The 24,212-nt window shown below is 37.6% G+C and overlaps 1 protein-coding gene across 2 annotated transcripts in view; it reads right to left on the bottom strand.

Annotated features, from left to right (window-relative positions):
• The window catches only part of PDE7B (phosphodiesterase 7B), a 337,178-nt gene that overhangs the window by 205,993 nt on the left and 106,973 nt on the right, over positions 1-24,212 (bottom strand). The window contains exon 2 of one of the 2 annotated variants that reach the window (XM_030853384.2): positions 16,492-16,552. In XM_030853384.2, coding sequence (XP_030709244.1) covers positions 16,492-16,552 — 61 coding nt within the window. Of the gene's footprint in view, positions 1-16,491; positions 16,574-24,212 lie in introns of those variants that run through there. The other variant, XM_030853383.2, reaches the window with a different exon arrangement.

Below are 24,212 nucleotides of genomic sequence, written 5' to 3'. Positions count from 1 at the left end.
GCCTAATGAAAGCTGCACTCTCTTGAAATAACTGAAACACTTCTTGGTACCACCTCGAGGGGATCTCTGGGGTGAAGGCAGATGTGTGTGTGTGTGTGTGTGTGTGTGTGTGTGTGTGTGTGTGTGTGTTCCTGCATGCATGTGTATCTGTGTGTATGTTACATCTTATAATTCTGAGAACCTAAGGAAGTTCCACAATGTTTTGTTCTGCATTGGTCTATAGCATCTGTGCAATGAGCTCTCTCCCATCCCTGATGCAATGGGCTCTTTAGTGTGTTTGTTCTGGAAGGCTTCCATTTGCCACAGAACCACAAACCTCAGTTACTTGACTTTCATATTGTTTGGCGACTTCTGTGCTATTTCATGGGCTGTGTTTCAAGGGATGGCAATTTATTTTTTATTATTAGTTAAAAATTTGTTATTGGAGTAGACTTGATTTACAATGTTGCGTTAGTTTCAGGTGGACAGCAAAGTGATTCAGCTATACATATACCTATATCCACTCTTTTTTAGATCCTTTTCCCATATACGCCATTACAGAGTATTGAGCAGAGTTCCCTGTGCTGTACAGTAGGTTGGATGGGACTTTAATCTGTGACACAAGGCACAGGATTGCTGGGATGACATGCATTCTGCAAAGGGAATGGCTGATCTCAGAAAGTCCATTTGTTTGGGAGAAGGTGACTCTGTGAGAGAGAATTCAATAAGAGCCCAACTCATCTCCAAGATGTAGCAAACGGAGTAGTGCTTCCCCCAAGGCACAGTTCATGTTACAAACACCTCTTCATCTATGTCTAGTTCGCCACCAGAATAAGTTTGGCACTTGTCAGGTGTAGGTTTTAGTAAAGGAAACAACAATAAGAAACTATCTTTGTATCCTTAGAAATCAGAAAAAATCTGCCTAAAATCTCTCTTATTACAAAATGAATGCTTAATTTTTGTTGAACACTTGAAAAATATAGAGAGACAAAAAGAAGGAAATAAAAATCATCCATTATCCCAATATCCAGGTAGCCAAAAACACTTCTTGAGTATTGGGAAATTATAATTCTCTCATTCGACTCAATTCTGATATTGACCAATGGTGAGCTTCCTATCTCCACCTGGACATACCCAATACTGAGAGAAACTCATAAAAAGAGAAAAATGGGGCTTCCCTGGTGGCGCAGTGGTTGAGAGTCCGCCTGCCGATGGAGGGGACACGGGTTCGTGCCCCGGTCCGGGAAGATCCCACATGCCGCGGAGAGGCTGGGCCCGTGAGCCATGGCCACTGAGCCTGCGCGTCCGGAGCCTGTGCTCCGCAACGGGAGAGGCCACAACAGTGAGAGGCCCACGTACCGCAAACAAACAAACAAACAAAAAGAGCAAAATGAAAATGATTTGTTGCTTCATTCCTAAAGCAAGTGTGAATAAAACCCACGAAAACAACATATGAGGGTTAAACTTCGAATCACTATGGCCATGTGATTTCATAGTGAGGGACTAGCCTCTTGATTTTTCAGAATTAGATGCTGTAATTATAATTTTCTAGTATAACTTCTATTTTATAACTTTAGATCTGTAAAAATGATAGTTGTGTATTTTTTAGCAAAAGAAAAAAAAAGGAAATGATTTATCTCAACAAAAAAGAGTGTTTATTTATGAACTGGGGTTTTGCTGTGGGCGGGGAAGGACTAATTAGGATCATTTGTGGGATATTTAATTCCAAGTGGTCAACAAAGAATAACTGTTCGTTTGGTTTAAGCAACAAACTCCATCATCTCATTAATGTTCATTGATAATCAAAAAATTAAATGTACCTGTTTTATTGCTACTATTATCAACGTGATGATCTGTTTACATAAATGCTAATCGTGATCTTCATTAAAGGCTATTACATGAAATGTTGTTTGTGTTGAGTTGAACGATGATTTATGTATTCTAACTTTTACTCAATGATAATTATCGAGTGTTAAATTGTTTATGGGACTTTCATACACAGCTGGTGGGAGGGTAAGTGGGTACAGCCTCTTTGGAAAACTGTTTGGCAGAATCAGTCTAAGTTGAATATGGACATGCCCTATGACCCAACAGTTGCAATTCTAGGTAAGTACTCAAGAGACAATGTGTAATTTTGTGCACAAAAAGACTTGTACGAGAATGTTCACAGCAATATTATTTGTAACAGTCCCAAACTAGGGAGAGCCAAATGTTCATTACCACTAGCATTAATAAATAGTCACATGCACATACACATACATACACATACACTGGAACAGTCTACAGCTGTGGTCAGAAATCTTTTTCTGTAATATGTTAGACTTTGGAAATCATGTGGTCTCTAACACAGCTACTCAACTCTACCAATGCAGTGCGAAAACAGCCTTAGACAATATATAAATGAATGGCAATATTCTAATAAAACTTTATTTACAGAAACAAGCGACAGGCCAACTTTAGCCCATAGGTCATTATTTGCTGATCTCTATTCTGTAACAAAAGAAAACAGAGAAAGAATGAACTATAACTGTGTGCAACAGCATGGATGAATCTCATAGACAATGTTGAGTTAAAGAAGGTAGACAGAAAAATATATATACTTTTTGATTCCATTTATAAAAATCTCAAAGGTAGGGGATAGTGATAGAAGCCAGTGAATTAGTATGGATCTTTGGGAGGTGATGTCTGGGAGGAGGTGTGTGTGAAGCTGTCTACACTGGTCTGTGTGGTTTTACATGCATGTGTTAACTTTGCAAGAATTAATGAGGTGTACACCTAAAAATTGGATATTTATCATAATTTAAGCTATATTGCAATAAAATGTAAGAAAAAATTTTCTATCTAAATATATCAGTAGCTAAACAAACTAATAGCAGGGGAGTTAGAAGTGCCAATAAATATGCGAACTACAATTTCAATTGTTGAGGGATATCAGGCTATTGATAAATATAAGCTTGGACCCATGTACACATATTAGTTCATATATACCAATGTTAAATACATTAATTGAAAACTTGCTCTTTTAAAGATGCTAACATTTGAAATGCATCTTCCAAGAAGTTTTCCCTAAAAGAAAGTAAAGAAAATTGACATGCATAGTCAAACTTTCTTTTTTTAAAAAAAATCAGACACTTCTCCATTTCCAACAGTACAATTGCTACAGGGAAAAAATTCTTTATTTATTGTAATGGCCTAAAATTTACACAACTCTGTGTGGTTACAAGTCTGAGCCCTGACCCTGAACTTCTGGAGTCCAGGCAGGTGGATTAGGTTGAGAGAAATGACTGGCTCCTTCTCCTACTTGACTCTCAAAGCTGCTTTCAATCTTAAACGCCTATGAAAGCAACATCTGAAAAAACTAAGCTCCTTCAAATATTGAGAGATTTGCTTTAGCCTCTGTGATGACCAAGTTCCAAATGTCTTTGCTAAATTACCCACAACGTGATCATAGTCATTCATATACTGCTTCCCAGAATCATCTTGGCATTTCATTATCGACCATGTTGTACGCATGATCCATGAAAGAAGACTCCTTGACACAAAAAGTGAGACAGCAGACAGAGGACAATACCTTTTCCCACTGACTGCTTGGTAGAATCAATCATTAACAAACCCGTTCTATAAAGAAAGTAGTAATTCAGGAATAAGATGTTGTACTTTTCCTGAGAAATGTGGAAAATGTATTTCTGAATTCAATATCTACTTCCAAAACGTTCAACTACATTTTTCCAAGTATTTGATTTTCTAAAAGAAGACAAAATATTGAAATGCATTCTCTTGACATTGCTATATAATTTTATGGTTTAAAAAATTTTTTCCAGCTCTACTAAGGTACAATTTAAAGAATGTATATATTTAGGTTGCACAATGTAATCTGTTAAAGATTTATGACCTGATGGTTTAACATATACATATATAGCAAAATGATTACTACAGTGAAGTTAATTAGCACATCCATCACTTCACATAGTTACCATTTTTCTTTTGTGGTAAGAATACAAGATTTACTGTCTTAGGAAATTTCAAGTACACAGTAGTCTTATTAACTATACTCACTATGCTGTACATTAGAACACTGTAACTTATTCATCTCATAACTGGAAGTTTGTATTGATGGAAGAAATTTTCACATATTGAGGTATGGGGAAATCATTCTGGCTTATACATGATTTAACTTGAACTTTTGGCTAACCAAAACAGCCTGTCTGTGGCCTATTAAACATGCATTGTGCATCTGTTTGAACCATTAAAGAAAAGAATGCATTTAAAAATCAAAATGGAGTAACTGTGGTTCAGGCACCCAAAATGGAAGTAGGTGGCCATGGTGGATGTGGTTTCAGACACGTTCCTGTATTACTGAGAACTTGAATATTTTGAACTGTATCAGACTCAAGGACATCACCAGCTGTTCTCAAAACAATATCTGCTAGCAGATGCCAGCTGCAACCTCAGAATCTCAAGGTCTACCCTTGTAACTATGCAATCATTTCCAACCTCAATCCTTGCTTAATAAACACTCTTACTTCTCACCAGCTCCAATGCTAATTCTTGACAAATGACTTATATAATTTTGTGGGTTTTACCTTTATAATCTCCCCCGCATTTTGTAGTCTAGCAGAGCACAATTCAAGTACTTCTTGAATCTGTGCAATATGATTTTAGAAAGAAGCTTGGTATGGGAAATATTTTTATAAACTTACTATACATATTGCAGAAACTCTCAGATTTGTAGTTTATGATGATCACTGAAGATACTCATGTTCTCCAATCTTATGGAATTCTATATCCTATTAACATTTCTGGCGTTATTTTCTTACACTTATGAATGTGAGGGTCTCTTTCGGAATGAAGTTTTCTGCTGTGCCAAATAGAATTAGAACCCTCAGAGTCCAGAATTTAGTTAAAGATAAAATGACAAATATACAAGATTTCATAATGTTAACTACCTCATTAGGTTACACGCCATAAAACCTTTTAAATGTTGACTAGACAGCAAATGTAGTAAACTCATATGTGGTTGACTACCCAAACGTAGGCAAAAGCAAATTCTTTGCATTTGCTTATTGTTATATATAACATACCTTTACATTTGCTTTTAAGATTTTTGCAGTAAAAACTCAGTAATTAATTTTGATAGTGTCCAAGCTAGCCTCACAAAAGTTGAAAACTTGCATTAATCTGTCAGTGTAAAAGCTTTGGGTTTATGGAAACTGAGCTTTTCTTTATTACCAGTTAGCTGTCTCGTTGGAACTGATATCCTGGCAAGTTAATAAAATATCTTTTGACATTTAGATATGACAAAATCTTATAGCTCAAAGACAGCAATTGATATAATGGGAGCAAATATTTATTTCATCTAAAATTATCTTTTGGTGTATCTTTGATAATATACATTACATTGTCTCATTCTTTGAAAATTTCTATATTTGTGAATGTTTATTATCTAGACACATTAGAAAATATTATATACTTACAGCTGGCAAGGCAGGTGGTTTGAGATTGACAAGTTGGGACCTCTTAAGCCATGCTGAATAGCTAGCTATCATGTATAATTTGTCTGTTAAAAAGATTGAACTATTACAGGGAAATACAATTATAATCTGTATTCCTTCCAGTAAAAAGCCCAACACTGTTTTGGGGTCAAAACAGAGATAACATTTTCTCTGGAACATTATAAAAAATGCAGTTTGATGAATACAAGGATTCCTAGGGGGACTCATCCTGAGATCAAAAAGCCTTTGAATGAAATTTGTGAGAGGGGAAAGTGAACTGGAGAAGGAGTAGCTGAGGAGGAAGAGGGAGTTTGGATGTGATTGGCCAGCGGTGGGCGCAGCTCAGGAGACATTGGTACTGTCAGAGCTCAAATGGCTTAGCACCTTTGGTCTCCTTGACAACTGGGAAGTACAGGTAGAGGCATGCCCTTTATGAAAGGGCAAGTCAGAAAAGAGAGTTCTTGACGCACCACGAGGTCAGAGGAGGACTTAAGAGGCGAATACATAACCTTACGCTTTTCTTCTATCTTCATTCTGAATTTTTTTGGTGCTTCTTTGAAGTTTTAGGCCAATTCTGGGTGCTAGGGATACAAAGATATTTAAATAAAATGGACACCTGCTCCCTTGAAATATGCAGGCTAGATGGAGGAATGGAGAAATAATTCAATATTTGCAGTATGAGAGAGAGGCGCTTGTGAATTAGGGTCAAGGAAGGCAGCCCCCTGACCATTGCAGAAGGAGCAGGCATCAAAAGGAGAAAAGGGTAGGGTGTCCGTGAACAGGGAGCATCTGAAATGCGTGTTGGAACACATAGCTTGCGTTTTACATTTTATGTTTAGTGACTGGACATTAGTTCATAAATTCTAACCTTAGAACTGCTTCAAATAATTACCCATTTACCCCTCTTTAGTTGGTTCTTTCTCATTTCCGTCATTAATTTCAGACCTTCACCTACCACTTTCTGCTTGCCTCCGCTACTCTCCTTACTCTCATCAGAATATCATGCTTTCTTCTTAGAAAGAAGGGAAACAATTAGATGGATTAGTCTCAGTTTCTGCCCTCAGATATGTGTCACTCCGAGAGATGTGTCTCTATCCTTACACTTCCTTGTCCACCATCACCACCTTTGCCCAGTCACAGTGTGAGGGGGGTTTAAGGCTCACAATTACTCTCTTTCTCTTCAGAAATATCCAACCACTTCCTCTACTCGTTCTTTCCTCTCTGCATCAAAATATCCTCAAACCTTTCCCATCTTGAGAACTCCTTCCAGGCACTGTCAGATTACCCACCTTCCTTTCTAAGACAAATTTCCTGAGAGAGTAGCACCCCTCCTCGGTTCTCTTTATTTAGCTCCATGCTACCCTCCTGACCCTTTGTCCTTCCACTAGCTATGCTCTTGCTGATACTATACTACCTTCAGGTTGCTCAGTCCAAGAACACCTTTTAGGCTTGATCTCATTTGACCTCTATGGTGTTTCACATTTTTAGCATGACCTTCCTTTGGAAGTCTTTCATCTTGATCAAGATGATAGCATTCTGTTTTTCCTTCTGTTTCTCTTAATCTTAATCTCCTACCTACTTAGGCTTCTTTAGACTCCTCTTGAACCTGCCCAACTCTCCAGTGGTGTTTCCAAGTGTTCTAAGGTGCATCTCCATCTCACTCCTCGCCTTCCCCGGGGCGTCATCATCGTTGATAGGTAGTCACCACTGCCTACCAGCAGATCACTCTCTGAGCTCCAGACTCTCTTCTGCACCTGAGAAGTCCTTGGGCATCTCAGTGTATTATGCCCAAATTGAACTCATCATTTCCCCCATTGCAAATCTGATTCTCGAATACTCTCCACTGGGAGTAGGTGGGGGGAAACACATCTCTATCTGTTCTCTATCTACTTAGCTATATTTCCTACATTCACTCCATTGTAAAGTCCTATCATCCTCTCTCAAAGTCCGCTGAATCTCATACCTTCTGTCCTCCCTGACACTGTCTTAGTTCAGGCACAGACTCATCATTTCTTTCCTAATTATTGCTGCAGTTCCTTAAGCTGGTTTCTTTCTTCAGTCTTGTCCTCCTCCAGTGCATTCTCTATTCTGACCAGGTGATCCCTCTAAAAACTGTATTTCACATTGTAGCTCCCCTGCTTAAACATCCCTAAATGGTCTTTACCCTGTTATAAGATTCCTTATAATCTGCCCCACCTTCCTCTCCATGCTAATTATCTTATCATTTCTTTCCTCTTATTCTGTTCTCCAGGTATAATGACTTCCAGTTTCTCTAACTGGTCACATTAAGCATCCTGTACCCGCTGCTCCTGTTACCTAGAATTGCCAATGCCTTTCACAGCAGGCTGCCCTTTTCCAGGCTCACAGGGCTGTGAGTTGCTTCTCTTTGACACTCAGCTCCTTATCACCACTTGCACAGACCTGTCCTGACACCCTTCTCCCTCCCATAACACCCTGGCCCATCCTTATTATGGTTTCTCATGCTATGTTGTCATTGCCTGTGTCGTTGTCCATGCCCCACTGGATTGGGAGCTTCTTGAGGGTAGGAACCAGAACTTCAATGTCTTCGTATCCCTACACTGGCACACAGTATGTACCTATAAATGTTGGTTGATTGAATACTTTTTTTGAAGTGTAGCTTTGTGCGAAGGATGATAGGTCTCATTTTCTCTTCCTTCAGACCGAAAATGAAGCTAATACAAGACTGGCACATTTATATTTTGGGCGTTTGATAACTTCAGTTCTGATAGTCTGACCTTTGCTTGTGTTGTTGTTCTGCAGCTAGCTCTTATCTGAGTTCTGGTTTTCAGCTGCAAACAAAAGTGTGGTGTTTGGTTGCTGTGGAAATGCTGCCACATTCCTCGGAAAACAACTGTGAAACTAGCAAACTTATTTTCCTTATGCAAGACAATATTGATTTCCAAATAAAAATTTTTGAAAGGCAGCAAGAGAATGTAAAAGCCTTTTAAATGATAAATCTCAGGGTGAAATAATACTTTGTATGTTCTTGTAAATATAGAGAAGACGAAATAATAATCCTCCTCCTGTTTTCTTAACCCAGTGTTCCAGCTGCAGAATAAAGGGTGGTGACAGGGATTCTACCTAGCTCACTATTACATCAACTTTCAGAGTAACACTAGTAGGGGGGTAGGCATAGAGTAGTGCTCAAGAAATAATTGGTAATCACCTATATTTTTAGGATATGTTCTAATTGCCTATTTGTAGAGAACTATGTCTTTCTCATCCTGTAACCCAGAGTAGTATGCTTGGGAAACTCTCACTTAGTTCAATTAGGAGATGATCCATTCCTTGGCTGAGTTAGCAGAGGGTTTTAAATGCTATACCCATCAGTCTTTGGCACATCTGGGCCATGCTTTACAGACAATTGTGCTGTTTTGACAAATGCATCAGCATGTATCTCTTCAGCAAATATTAAGCTCCAGTGAGGGGCTAGGTGGCTGGACCCTCTTCCAGATGCTGGACCCTTAGCAGTAAATAAACTAATTCCTTGTTTCCATGATATTTACATTCTGTATATATGGGTGTGTGGGGCAGTGAGACTGGGAGAGAGCGATGAACAAATCAAACGAATATAAAATACATCATTTGGGGCTTCTCTGGTGGCGCGGTGGTTGAGAGTCCGCCTGCCGATGCAGGGGACACGGGTTCGTGCCCCGGTCTGGGAGGATCCCACGTGCCGCGGAGCGATTGGGCCCGTGGGCCGTGGCCTCTGGGCCTGCGCGTCTGGAGCCTGGGCTCTGCAGCGGGAGAGGCCACAGCAGTGAGAGGCCCGCGTACCGCAAACAAAACAAACAAAACAAACAAACAAACATCATTTGGTGATGAGTACATTGAAAAGTAAAACAAGGCCAGGCCCTGGGTGAGAGATGAGGATAATGCTGTCTCTGTCCTCCCTTGGGAATGTCCAGGTTTCAATTTGTTCTCTTTTAGATTTAGAAAATATCATCCTTGGACATGCATATAGAGTGAAATGATGTACTCACATGATAAGAATGAAGTGCTTCGTAAGTGTAAGACGAAATTAATTAGTGGGAATGTAAATTGATACAGCCACTATGGAGAACAGAATGGAGGTTCCTTAAAAAACTAAAAACAGAACTATCATGTGACCCAGCAATCCCATTCCTGGGCATGTACCTGGAGAAAACCATAATTCCAAAAGATACATGCACCCCAATGTTCATTGCAGCACTATTTACAATAGCCAGGACATGGACGCAAACTAAATGTCCATCAACAGAGGAATGGATAAAGAAGATGTGGTACATATATACAATGGAATATTACTCAGCCATAAAAAGGAATGAAACTGTGCCATTTGCAGAGATGTGGATGGAACTAGAGACTGTCATACAGAATGAAGTAGTCAGAAAAAGGAAAACAAATATCGTATATTAACACATGTATCTGGAATCTAGAAAAATGATACAGATGAACCTATCTGCAAAGCAGAAATAAAGACACGGACATAGGGGGCAAACGTATGGACACCAAGGGGGGAAAGGGGGCGATGGGATGAATTGGGAGATTGGGATTGACAATATATACACTACTATGTATAAAATAGATAACTAATGAGAACCTACTGTACAGCACAGGGAACTCTACTCAATGCTCTGTGGTGATCTAAATGGGAAAGAGGGGATATATGTATACGTATAGCTGATTCACTTTGCTGTACAGCAGAAACTAACACAACATCGTAAAGCAACTATGCTCCAATAAAAATTTTAAAAAATTAATTCAAATTCCCAAGGCATTTTAATCTCAGTAAATCAAAGTTAAGCAACTTGAAAGCTTTTGTCTTTGAACATAGACCTTCACTTTTATAAAGTTAAGTGCACATAAAATAGTCCTTACAATAATCTTTCTTTAATAACCTATGATGATAATATGCTTATTTCTAGGTTGCAAACATGTACTTGAAAATATCTATTCACTTGAAGCAAACTGAAACAGTTTAATATTGAAAGTATATCAAAGCTGTCAGTTTGCATAAAAAATACTACTAATATTAAATTAAATGCAAGAACTTAGAACATTTTAGTTATTAGTATAAATAAAATAATATTTATATTTCTAGGACTTCTAACAGTTTACTGAATGCTTTAATATTTGTTGTGTTATTTGATCCTCAACAAACCTAATAAGGTAGATAATAATATTGTTATTATTACTTCTTATTCCATTTTAGGGAGGAATAAACTGAGATCTATAACTCTTAAGTGACTTTCCTATGACCACACAGTTTTTAGCTGGTCCAGATATTTAAATGCCCTGTTCTTTCCACTATGCCACCAAAGTAGTGACCTACTTTGATAACAGATATTATGTTGCCTTCAAACAGACTGTGTATTAATTTCTAAGAAAAAATGTATAGACCTCAAAATTGTCCACATACAAAAATCACAGGCAGATGCCAGTGATAAGAGCAAAATTTTAAAATAAAAAAACTCCCAATTTTATTAGATGAAAAAGTGAAAAAATATCAATTTTTTTCCAGTATAAAAGATGACAATATTGTACTTCTTAAATAAAATACTATGTATCTGATATCAAAGAGAAAAGACAAAAGTAATATTCATTAAAATAATCAAGCCTAGAATTCAGGCCATCAGTTTCAAATATACATTGGGTTAAAATTATTTAATTTCACAAGTATTTGGTGAACAGCTGTACTCAATACTGCCCCGCAGAAACTAGTTTATAGAATATTCTATAATACCCTCTATGTAAATTAAAAAATGCTCTCTAACTGACTAAATAAAAGAGACCAGAATGCTCTTTCGTTTGGTACTTCTGTCCTTTTTATAGCTAGTGGTAACAGTCAAACTGTCTATAATAAGGCCTCAAATTCCTTTCCAATTTATCCTTTTATACTGCTTGTGGCCTGAAACACTTACTTCCTTCTCCACTCCTCAGTTTTCTTGTATTTGGGCTTTTAAAAATGGTCATGTATCTACCTAGGATGCTGCCTCTTTCTTGGTCTTTGCATATCAATCCACGTGTCTTCATATCCCAATTGTATGCACTCTTTTCATCTTCTGAAGTTCCAACACACTTTATTTCTTTTCTATCATTTGTCACTCTCAAGCTAGCATTGCAGATTTTGGGGTTTGGGGCTTGAATCTCTGCCTGGAATGTAAACCCTCTGAGTGCAGGGCCTGTGCTCCACTGGTCTTTGCATTCCCAGTGCCTAGCATAGTACCTTGCATATAGTAAATGCTCAATGAATATCCTTTGAATGAATATTAGATGATGCCTTTGAGATATGACAAAATTTTGAAGAACATATTTAATATTTTTTGAAATTGATCTCACATTTGCATAGATTTGTCTTTTCAATTGCTTTTCTAAACACTGTTAATGTCATAAATAAATAATTTACTGTTTATTATTATTTATCATCAATTTGCTTATTTTCAGTTGTTATTATTTATTTATTAATTTATTGATGCATAAACCATATCTAGGGCACCATAGCTGGGAACATCTCCTCACAGAACATCACATTCTGTATTACCAGGACAACCCCTGGGCTGGAAGGGACAGACATTTTTATTACCACTTTGCAGAAAAACTATAAATTGAAGTCTAAAAGATGAAGCAACTTCTCAAAGTACACAGTTAATTTTTCAGAGGTTGGACTACAAAGCAAGTCTCTCTGTGCTCATGTTAAATGTTAATAAAATATTGATCTTATGGTATTCTATTTCTCTGAAAACTGACGATCTCTTGAAATGATTTATAAAAAATTTCAAACAGAAACCTGACAATATGAACACCCCTTTCTAAGCCATGGCAGATAAGAAAGTACGACCTTATATTCTAATGATATGACACCAATCAGCATGAAAGGAATCACCCATGAAACAAAAGCAGGGCCACTGAAAATTTCAAATTGTAAAATTACAAGGGAAAGAAGGGCACCAAGTCTGATCGGGAACTCTTTTTAGAAAGTTTCTTTTCCCAGGATTTAGCATTTCCCAGACAGAAGTTAGCAAATGAACTAAGTGAATTAACATCGATCATTTTATGTAGTTTCTTTAAATACTCTTGGCTCTTTGTACCCTAGCACTTTCATTATACTTTGAAAAATAAAATCCTTTTAGGAACCGGCCACACCTCATACGTCAATTGTGTAATGAGAGAGAATTTCTCTTTCACTTCCTTCTTCCCTTGGTTATCAATTCATTATACCTAATTAAGGTACACATCTTACTATACAGTTGAGTACCCTTTGATATAGTTCTGTAAACTTTGAGGTCTATCTTGATTTGAGAGAAATCTTATGGCTAAATTGAGAAAAAGGAGGGAGATGGGAGTTAGCAGTTTTGAACTCCTTAAGGGTGAAGGAAAGAACAAAGCCGCATTTATTACAATTTCGTACTTAACATTGTCTACATTTTATCCCTCTGACAGAATTTTAAGGAATAAATAGTAAATACTCAGTGTAGCCAGCTCTGCACTACATCTTTATTTACCTTCATATCCAACACGAACTATTCCCCTGAACATAGAAATGATTGCCTGTAAGGCCCACATATGACAAGAGTTTGCTCTCACTTAAAATTGCTTTGAATTCAGTACTTCAGAGTAACTTCAGATGAATTTCACACTTATGTCTCATTGAATGTAATGAGCCAGAAGTATGAGTTTTATGAGGATGACTTGTTCATGGAGGTCATGAGGTAAACGACTCGAAGCATAAAAATTGTATTTTTCAGAAAGGTCTGGGGAGACACTGGTGGGACAGAAGAAAAGTGCAAATGGTGTGCCTGGCTAGTGACTGTCTTCCCTGTTCCATCTCAAACGTGCTGAAGCACAGCTGGGGCCAAGGCAGGGGCCCCAAACCTGGTGTGTGAGTGGGTAGAGAGGGAATGCCGGAGGGGGTGAGCCAAGAACTTGACACTTCAAAGCTCTGAATGTCTTAGGTTGGCCTCCATTAGGGATCTCAATATTGGGGTGGCATAAAGATCAGAGTGAAGTTTTGGAAATGCAGACTTTATATATTTGGTTTTCTTGTTTCAAAATTTTGATTTATTCATAAAAAGGTTATAATGTGATCTGCAAAAACACAAACTACATTCATGACTTAGAAACACTTAGAAAACTTAACAGTCCCTTTAAGCAGCAGAGACTCCTTATCCTTTACTGTTGAAGATATAAAGTTTTCTCAAGAAATGCTTCGGGAAGTCATAAGGGCACGATCACAGGTTCCTCTCAAAGGAAGCAACAAACTAACTCAGATAAGACCTCAGACAGTGGTGAAGCGGAGGTTTGTTGTTATTTTCGTGTTATGCAGATGCCCCTTCTTGATAAATATGTGGTCTAAGATGTGGTCTCAGTTCTAGTGAGTTACAAGTTCATGCCTTGAGTTTCTCTTGTTTCTTTTAAGGGAATAAATCATTCAACTTTTTTCATTATCTTGCACACTATTGCTGTGAAATGGTAGCCTTTGGCTTCAGGTGGACACATGCTCATGGCGGATTGATCCATCTGTATTGATACCCATAATAGTTTTATTTTGGTATTCTCTTTCATCTAAGATTTCAAAGGACTCTGTAAATGTTTCAGTTACATTTTGTAGCAAACCTCTTAAAAAGAGAAGTAGGAAAAAGTCTAAGCCTTCTTATGTGTAAGCTCCTTGAGGGCATAATTTTCATGATCGGAGTAACTCCAGCTCACTAGACATAGTAATATCTTCAACATTCAATAAATATTTACCATCTGCTTTAAAGGTAAAATGTACGAGTGTTCTTCCTATTCCATCTTTAATTATCCCACGCCCTTAAACTAATAAAAACTTCCATTTTCATGGTTCCTTTATATTATTTAGTTCTATGTTCCTAAGAAAATAGAAATCTAATAAACTAATGAAACCTACAAGCTTAATAATATACTGCTATTGCCAAAGATATCTATATTTTGAAGGAGAGGCTATGTCTTAATTTACTTAGAATAAATGATCTAACTATGTAAGGTACTCTGGATGGACTTCATCTGTGACATATTTAAGTACTCAGTTAATTGTAAATCTTATGACAGTGGTAGTAACAGAAAGCTGATTTATATAAATATTCTTCTAATTTGGGGAATTTGTGTAATTTGGCAGATTCATTGGGGGAATGCATTTGGTGGCCAGGAGTGTCTTCCGGTTAGGGTTATAAACCACACCATATTATCCAGAAGAGATGGAAAGATGATTGACTTTAAGTGAATTCAAGTCTATAGGCAGTAGTAGACAGTCTATTGCTGTCCTTGTCCTAGCTATAAACTAATCAAGCAACTCACATGAGAGCTCGTACAAGGAAAAATTCATCAAAATAAGTTATGTGTTCATGTGCTTAAAGTCATCATGAATTAAAACTGATTCATGTTACTAGATCATGTAGAAGCTATAAACAAATAATATTTTAGTGGGATTAAGGTCCTATAGTATTCGATCATTTGTCACAAATTTCCTTCTGTAAAATGAGGATTATAATAGCACCAAACCATACTGCTATTGTGAAAGTTAAATGAGTGAGTTGATGAATAGATCTGATGCGGTGATGAGATGGTCTCCCACATCCAAAGCTGGGATATATGGCTGGACAAAGGAAGTTTTTCTGCTTCCATCTCTCTCTCTCTCTCTCTCTCTCTCTCTCTCTGTGGTTTGTACCCTGCACTTAGCATTCTGAGGCATTTTCATGGTTAAGGGAAAGGAATACTGGACATTTGAAATGGATTTATGGATGCTATGCTATATTCACTGTTCATGTGCTTCCAATAGAATGTTCATTTTCCAGTGGCTATGTTACTATATAGCCCCATCCTAATTAAAATAAAAACATATAAGAACTGCATCAGAAAGGTTTAAAATACTAGCACAAGAAAATAAGAAAGATCAGAAGACCAGGAAAATACAGTGTTTGTGTCTGGTTTCTGTTTTTGGTTTGTTTTTAGGTAATGAGCAACTTTTGATTATTTATTACCTGATTATCTTGAATTATAAATTACCAAGATGTTCCCCTGCCTCTATCTTGCTGTCTGCTTTTGAGCCATCTTACCAATAACCTAGGCTGCCAACATATGAGGTAGCCAGAGAAAACAGAAGGAGCTAAAATGAATAATTTTTTTCTTTGCTTATGAGTATGGTTCAAAGTTGGAATGGATTAGGGTGAAATTTTGGTGAAAGTCAAATTTAAGGATTATTTTTATTTATTCATGCTACTGCTTTGTTCTATTACTATAGTTACTTAATTAAAAGTTCATTGAACATAGTTCAGTGGCTCAAATAAGATCTAAACACTAGACCTAAATTTTTACAGATTAGAAACTTTCATATCATGATTTGGCTCATTTCTCATTTTGAGGTTAAGTGCATCACTTATATGCTCTGTATTAGTTTTCTACTCTATAAAATGAGGAAAATAATATCAACGTCATCTTTTAACGGAATATTATACATTAAAGAGTTTGTGAAAGGCACTGATGATATATCATCCCACAAGAACAAATGATTATTCATTATGATGCTGCAATTTTTATTACAAATGCAGTGTGGGTAACTGCGGTGCTGACTTCAGTTTAGTTCAAATGTATATTCCTCCCAGGCACTGTAAGTAAGGGCTTTGTGCTGTGGTGTAAATATTTAATAGTTTACTTGCCTAGCGTATGATCTCTAGTTTAGGAATTACAATGTGATTCTTCTTACTTTCTCATCACAGTTGCCTGAATACAAAGCACCCAATACTATGTTATGTTGATGATCCAAGAAAAAATTTGAAAGACTCAGAAGCATGGTTCCTGACTTACTGACAGTTATTAAAATCAAACCCTTTCTGTATCATCAAGTGTTCCACATACAAATGTGTTATAGCTGTCTATAAACCTATAAAATAGCCTATTAGCCTCTGCAATATGGAACAAGAGACAATCACTAAGGCAACAGAACAACAGTAAGCTCACATGACATCAGCATACTTAATAGATTTTAAATGAGAAGACTTCTTACCTAGCATGCAAACACATTTGACATTCTGATCAGGGTTTTCAAACAAGATTTCGCCACACCTCTGAAATAGAAAGAAAGCCATCATTATTTTAAGATTTCCTATCAGGTTTCCCAAAGCAACATGTCCATGCAACCTGACATCACCATGACATTATTCTGCTCTTCATGTTTTCTTTAGTTGCCTGAGTCTAGGGACTTATGTCATGAGCAGAGACTTTCCTCGTAGCAAAATATTGGAGAGGTAAATTGGGGACAGACTGTTCCTGCGTGCCTCATGCCCCTGCCTCAAGCTGATCTGTGTGTTCCTATGAGGGGTCATGGCCAGAGACGCACCCAGTGTCCAACAGTTTCTATTTCAATGGAAGATACACAGTCTATTAGATCTAGTAATCTGAGGTGAATGACTCTCAAAATTGGCTCTTATTCAGTACTGAAATTATCCTAAGCTACCTACTCTGCAAGCAAACAGACATTTTCAAGTACAACCTAGGTGGCCTACACTTAACTCTCTGAACTTGGGAACTCTGAACTCTCTGCACAAATAAGGAAATGATGAAAAAGTGGCATTCACAATCCTTTTCCAGAAGCATCGACTCATGGAAATATCAACTCTCTTATCTACATCTCAGTTTTAACTTGCATCTTAACATTTCTGTACAGGGCAAACTCCAGAGATACAACCAGTTATTTAAGAATAGACCACATTTATGTATATGATTGACAAATGGTTAGTACCTGAATGTATAAATAAATCCTCCAAATCAATAAGAAAATAACAAATAATCCAATGGAAAAGTGGATAAAGGACATAAGCAATTCATGGAAGAGGAAACTGAATGGTCACTAACAGAGAGGATATATTCAACCATACTAATAATCAGGAACCAGCAAATAAAAGATAAAACGAAGCCTATTTTGAGCCCATTGATTTGGCAACACTTAGAAATCTGGCAAAAACAAGTTTATCAAAAATGTAAAGAAATGGATCTTCTCACACACTGTGGGTTGCAGTATAAAATGATGGAACCATTTTGGAGAAAAACCGGCAAAATCTTACTAGATTTATACTTATTACTTACTAGATTTCATTCTTACTAAGTTGAAATGTGCATACACTATGACATAGCAGGTCATCTTCTAGAATGATAACTACAGAAACTTTACTGTTCAGCTACAAAACAGATAAATGTTAGTCATACATTGGAGTGCTATATGGCAGTTAAAAGTGAAAATGGGAGGAACACTCCCAAACTCATTCTAAGAGGCCACCATCATGCTGATACCAATACAAAGATGTCACAAGAAAAGGAAACTACAGACCAATATCACTGATGAACATAGATGCAAAAATCCTCAACAAAATACTAGCAAATAGAATCCAACAGCACATTAAAAGGATCATACACCATGACCAAGTGGGGTTTACCCCAGGAATGCAAGGATTCTTTGATACATGCAAATCAATCAATGTGATATACCATATTAACAAATTGAAGGAGAAAAACCATATCATCATCTCAATAGATGCAGAGAAAGCTTTTGACAAAATTCAACAACCATTTATGATAAAAACACTCCAGAAAGCAGGCATAGAGGGAACTTACCTCAACATAATAAAGGCCATATATGACAAACCCACAGCCAACATGGTGGAAAACTGAAACCATTTCCACTAAGATCAGGAACAAGACAAGGTTGCCCACTCTCACCGCTATTATTCAACATAGTTTTGGAAGTTTTAGCCACAGCAATCAGAGAAGAAAAAGAAATAAAAGGAATCCAAAATGGAAAAGAAGAAGTAAAGCTGTCACTGTTTGCAGATGACATGATACTATACATAGAGAATCCTAAAGATGCCACCAGAAAACTACTAGAGCTAATCAATGAATTTGGTAAAGTAGCAGGATACAAAATTAATGCACAGTAATCTCTTGCCTTCCTATACACTAATGGTGAAAAATCTGAAAGTGAAATTAAGAAAACACTCCCATTTACTACTGCAACAAAAAGAATAAAATACCTAGGATTAAACCTACCTAAGGAGACAAAACACCTGTATGCAGAAAACTATAAGACACTGATGAAAGAAATTAAAGATGATACAAATAGATGGAGAGGTACACCATGTTCTTGGATTGGAAGAATCAACATTGTGAAAATGACTCTATTGCCCAAAGCAATCTACAGATTTAATGCAATCCCTATCAAACTACCAATGGCATTTTTCACAAAACTAGAACAAAAAATTTCACAATTTGTATGGAAACACAAAAGACCCCGAATACCAAAACAATTTTGAGAAAGAAAAATGGAGCTGGAGGAATCAGGCTCCCAGACTTCAGGCTATACTACAAAGCTATAGTAATCAAGACAATATGGTACTGGCACAAAAACAGAAATATAGATCAATGGAACAGGATAGAAAGCCCAGAGATAAACCCATGTACATATGGTCACCTTATCTTGGATAAAGGAGGCAAGAATATACAATGGAGAAAAGACAGCCCCTTCAATAAGTGATGCTGGGAAAACTGGACAGCTACATATAAAAGAATGAAATTAGAACACTCCCTAACACCACACACAAAAATAAACTCAAAATGGATTAACGACCTAAATGTAAGGCCAGACACTATCAAACTCTTAGAGGAAAACATAGGCAGAACACTCTATGACATAAATCACAGCAAGATCCTTTTTGACCCACCTCCTAGAGAAATGGAAATAAAAATAAACAAATGGGACCTAATGAAACTTAAAAGCTTTTGCACAGCAAAGGAAACCATAAACAAGATGAAAAGACAACCCTCAGAATGGGAGAAAATATTTGCAAATGAAGCAACTGACAAAGGATTAATCTCCAAAATTTACAAGCAGCTCATGCAGCTCAATATCAAAAAACCAAACAACCCAATCCAAAAATGGGCAGAAGACCTAAATAGATATTTCTCCAAAGAAGATACACAGATTGCCAACAAACACATGAAAGAATGCTCAACATCATTAATCATTAGAGAAATGCAAATCAAAACTACAATGCAATATCATTTCACACTGGTCAGAATAGCCATCATCAAAAAATCTACAAACAAGAAATGCTGGAGAGGGTGTGGAGAAAAGGGAACACTCTTGCACTGTTGGTGGGAATGTAAATTGATACAGCCACTATGGAGAACAGTATGGAGGTTCCTTAAAAAACTAAAAATAGAACTACCATACGACCCAGCAATCCCACTACTGGGCATATACCCTGAGAAAACCATAATTCAAAAAGAGTCATGTACCACAATGTTCATTGCAGCTCTATTTACAATAGGCAGGACATGGAAGCAACCTAAGTGTCCATCAATAGATGAATGGATAAAGAAGACGTGGCACATATGTACAATGGAATATTACTCGCCATAAAAAGGAATCAAATTGAGTTATTTGCAGTGAGGTGGATGGACCTAGAGTCTCATACAGAGTGAAGTAAGTCAGAAAGAGAAAAATAAACGCCGTATGCTAACATATATATATGGAATCTAAAAAAAAAAAAATGGTCATGAAGAACCTAGGGGCAAGAGAGGAATGAAGACACAGACCTACTAGAAAATGGACTTGAGGACACAGGAAGGGGGAAGGGTAAGCTGGGACAAAGTGAGAGAGTGGTAGTGTATATATGGACATATATACACTACCAAAGTAAAACAGATAGCTAGTGGGAAGCAGTTGCATAGCACAGGGAGATCAGCTCGGTGCTTTGTGACCAGCTCGAAGGGTGGGATAGGGAGGGAGATGCAAGAGGGAAGAGATATGGGGATACATGTATGTGTATAACTGATGAACTTCGTTATAAAGCAGAAACTAACACACCATTGTAAAGCAATTATACTGCAATAAAAAAGTTTAAAAAAATAAAAATAAAAGTGAAAATGAATTAGGGCTACATATAGTGTAAAAACATGTTATATGTATAATATACACATATAAATATATAATATTCAAATTGTATAATATTTAAATCTTATAAAATATATAATGTTCAAATCATGTAAAATATATAATATTCAAATCATATAAAACATATATAATGTTTAGGGACTTCCCTGTTGGCGCAGTGTTTAAGAATCCACCTGCCAATGCAGGGGACACGGGTTCGATCCCTGGTCCGGGAAGACCCCACATGACGCGGAGCAACTAAGCCTGTGCGCCACAACTACTGAGCCTGTGCTCTAGAGCCCAGGAGCCACAACTACTGTATCCGTGTACCACAACTACTGAAGCCCATGTGCCTAGAGCCCGTGCTCCACAACAAGAAAAGCCACTGCAATGAGAAGCCCGTGCACAGCAATGAAGATCCAACGCAGCCAGAAGTAAAATAAATTAATTAAAAAACCCGAACATATATAATGTTTATATCATGTAAAAGTATCATGCTAGGTAAAAAAAACTGTCTCCATGTTTTAATGAAGTTAAAAATATCTAAACATAGCACATGTTGTTTATGGATACATTAATTTACAGAAAAAGCATAAAAACAGGCAATGAATAAGGAACATCAAATTCAGGGTAGGGGGAAGATATACAGAGTAATGAAATGTTGGAGGGCATACAGGGGTTATCAACTTTTTCTATAATGATCTGTTCCTTATTCTCTGTTTTCTGTGCTTGAAATATTTCATAATAGGAAAGAATTGTCCCCATTTGCAACACTGTGAATATAAAAATGTCCCGTCATATTCTGCCTCTCTACACACGTCTCCCATGGGCTTATGGATGTCATTTAGTACCAGGCTGGACTTGTTTTTACCATTTATTTCCTTGTCCTTAGAAAGACTGAGGGCATCTATTTTGGTCCATTTTCCTCTTTCTTTCACTGTTCACAACTTGGTTAATTCCACTCCTGTCAATCTTTATTGTACTTACACTTAAAATATTATAAGACAAAGTAATTTCTGGGCAAAACGATTCCCAGATGAAAGAATTCATATTCTTCACACCTAATGATGCAACCTCCTGGTACACAGAGGCACAGGTTGAGAGGAGAAAGGATGACCCAACTACATTCAAATCAACCCATTTTCTGGGATGACCTACACTGTGCACAGAGATGGACAGTTGGTTCAGGACCACGAAAAGGAAGGAAGCTGCTGGCTCGTTAGACTCCCTTTGGCAGGTCAAGCGAATGGACTGTGGAGGAGGAAGGCTGGGTGCACCCGAAGGTTGCAAAAGTGCACTGAATACTAAACAGAAAGTACATAGCATGAACTTTTTCCCTGGCTACTCTGCTGAACTAAATATCATGTGATATTTATCACGTATTTAATCTCTTCAGACTTCATTTCTCTGTAAATAACATGGGGAGGCTAATAGATGCCACAAAGTCAGATCAGAGAGCAAATGTGAGGATTAATGATCCGTGGAGTCTGATCTGACTGTTGCTGTTTTGTTTGTGTTTTGGCAGAGTTTAAACCCTTTCGAGTTGCTAAGATCCATTTCCTGTATTACCTGCTTTTTAAAGTGGTATTTTTTTTATGACCTGAGTTAATCATTATTTTTAATTGAAAGATCAGATGTTTCTAAAGTGTTTTCAGCCTCTTGGTGAAACAAAGTGCTAGGAAGCTCTATCAGTCCATGTTCTGGGTCCTACAGGGAAATAACTCTGGAGTGATTGCTTGCCCTTTGTTAAGGATGAAAGCCCACGCATGTGCTAGGATGGAAGAGCTTTCCTTCTTTAATTGCAGGGACTTGCAGTGGATGGTGGCTAACTTCCCACAGCTACCCAAGTCCAAGGGCAGCCTTACATATACCCCTTCTAGATGCAGGTGGTGTGGGTGTGGGTGTTCCATGGGGGTCTTGCTCCCTTTCCTGGATGCTAACAAATCCAGGAGAAGTTTGTAAAATTCCTGTGAAACTTGCATTCATTAAAAGCCATGGCCTGCCTGGGTTCAGTGACCATGCAAGCTAATGACCAAGCAGCAACAGTGGGTGCAGTGGCCCTTCCAATGATCACAAGACAGTCCTTTTCCTTGTCTTCATCTCCCTGGCTATCTGGGAAATGGCTGAGGCACCTCTAACTAATTCTGTAATTGCCCTGCTTTGTAAAGTTACCTGATGATGGTACCAGATTTTAAAGCAACGCCCAGAAGGGAATCTGATTGTTCTCAGTTCTCAGGACTTGAAAGAAACCAGATTTTTTCCAGTGCTTTTACTCATTGATACCAGTGTTTACAGGGCGTTTGCTGCCAGGTTCCTGCTTGCCGTGCAACCCAGGGTGATGACCCAGTTTAGGAGATTAATTGGGCTAAGCCACAGGCTTCAAGTCTCAGAAGACCACAGGATCTGCCATGGGGGAAGGTCCCATGCCTCCCTGGGTTCTCAGGGCTGCAGCCCTCCTCGCTTGCGGCTCTTCCTGGTCATGCATGCTGGGACTCCCCAACCCAGTGCCTTGCTGCTGGATGACCCTGGCTTTGATCCGGTTCTGATTACCAAGCTTCTGCCTGATTCTCAGAATCCCATCTCTCCAAAGAATCTCCATCTTTGTTTTGTCTTCTGTGCCTAAAATAATGAGACCACCTTGCCTTGCTTGTTTCCATCACTCCCAGCTAGCAACGCCCCTAAATAACGACATGGTTACTGAAATTCCTATCCAAGGGGCTGGAGCCCTGCTAGCAACAGGGAGTCTCCTGGTACACGCTCTCCTCCCATAGCACAGAGGCTATGCTACATATGAGCTCAGGTGTTCGTATGCCTATTTTCCTCATAGACCATGACGAATCAAACCACTTTCACTGTTAGCATTTTTAACATGTCTCATTATTATAACCTTTGTGCCTTATATATACCAGACCCTTAATAAATATTTGTGAACTAGCTAAAATTTCTTTAGCCCATACTGTGGGCTAAGCACTGTTCTATGGGCTAAGCTATGCATCTACCATCTTGTTCTCTGATCATACCCTTTTAAGAGAGTAGAAAATTGAGGCACAGAGAGTACTACTCACTATAGAATACACCCCGCACCCCCCCCCGCACCCTCGCCAATGAGTGAGAGAATGAAAGCTGACAGCTTACTTAATGCTTGACTAGATTCCCAAATACTGGCTACTGCAGGCTTCGATATTGCCTTGGCCAAGTACACCAGGTCTATTTACAGCCCCTCCTCTCACTCATTAGTCACTGCTGTTTGCACGAGTTGCCAGCTATTAGAATATAGGCTTTGGATTAGACTGACCCAAGTTCAAATCCTGTTGCTTCATGCACGTACTGACTATATCATCATGGGCAATTTAATGAGTTTGCTAAACTTGCTCTCTCATCTGTAAAGTAGGGTAATATTATCTACATCATAGTATCATTGCAAGTTTAGTTTTTAATTATAAGCAAGAATGTACCAATTTAAATTACTGTAGATGACATAATAATACAAAAATATGAATTAATAAATTGAACTCATTCATTATAATTTGATTTTAATACCCATATTATTATTTAAGATTAAAAATGAAGAAATACTTCTAATTTTAAAAGTCAGACTATTTCACAAGTTAGTTGCTAATTTTATTTACTAAGAATTTTCTATATTAAATCTTAAATTTACCTTTTAGTCAGGAAGAACAAGATGGATGTTATAAAATACTGCATCTATTCTAATACATTAAAAATTTATATCAAAAACACTTAATTTTCATTAGTTTAATTATGTGTTCCAGCAAAATGTACAATAAAGTATTTCTCTT

Source organism: Globicephala melas, chromosome 14 (genome assembly GCF_963455315.2).
Source record: "Globicephala melas chromosome 14, mGloMel1.2, whole genome shotgun sequence".
Lineage (NCBI taxonomy): Eukaryota > Metazoa > Chordata > Mammalia > Artiodactyla > Delphinidae > Globicephala > Globicephala melas.
Note: the sequence above shows the minus strand (reverse complement) of the source record. Positions and strands in the feature narration are given on the sequence as shown.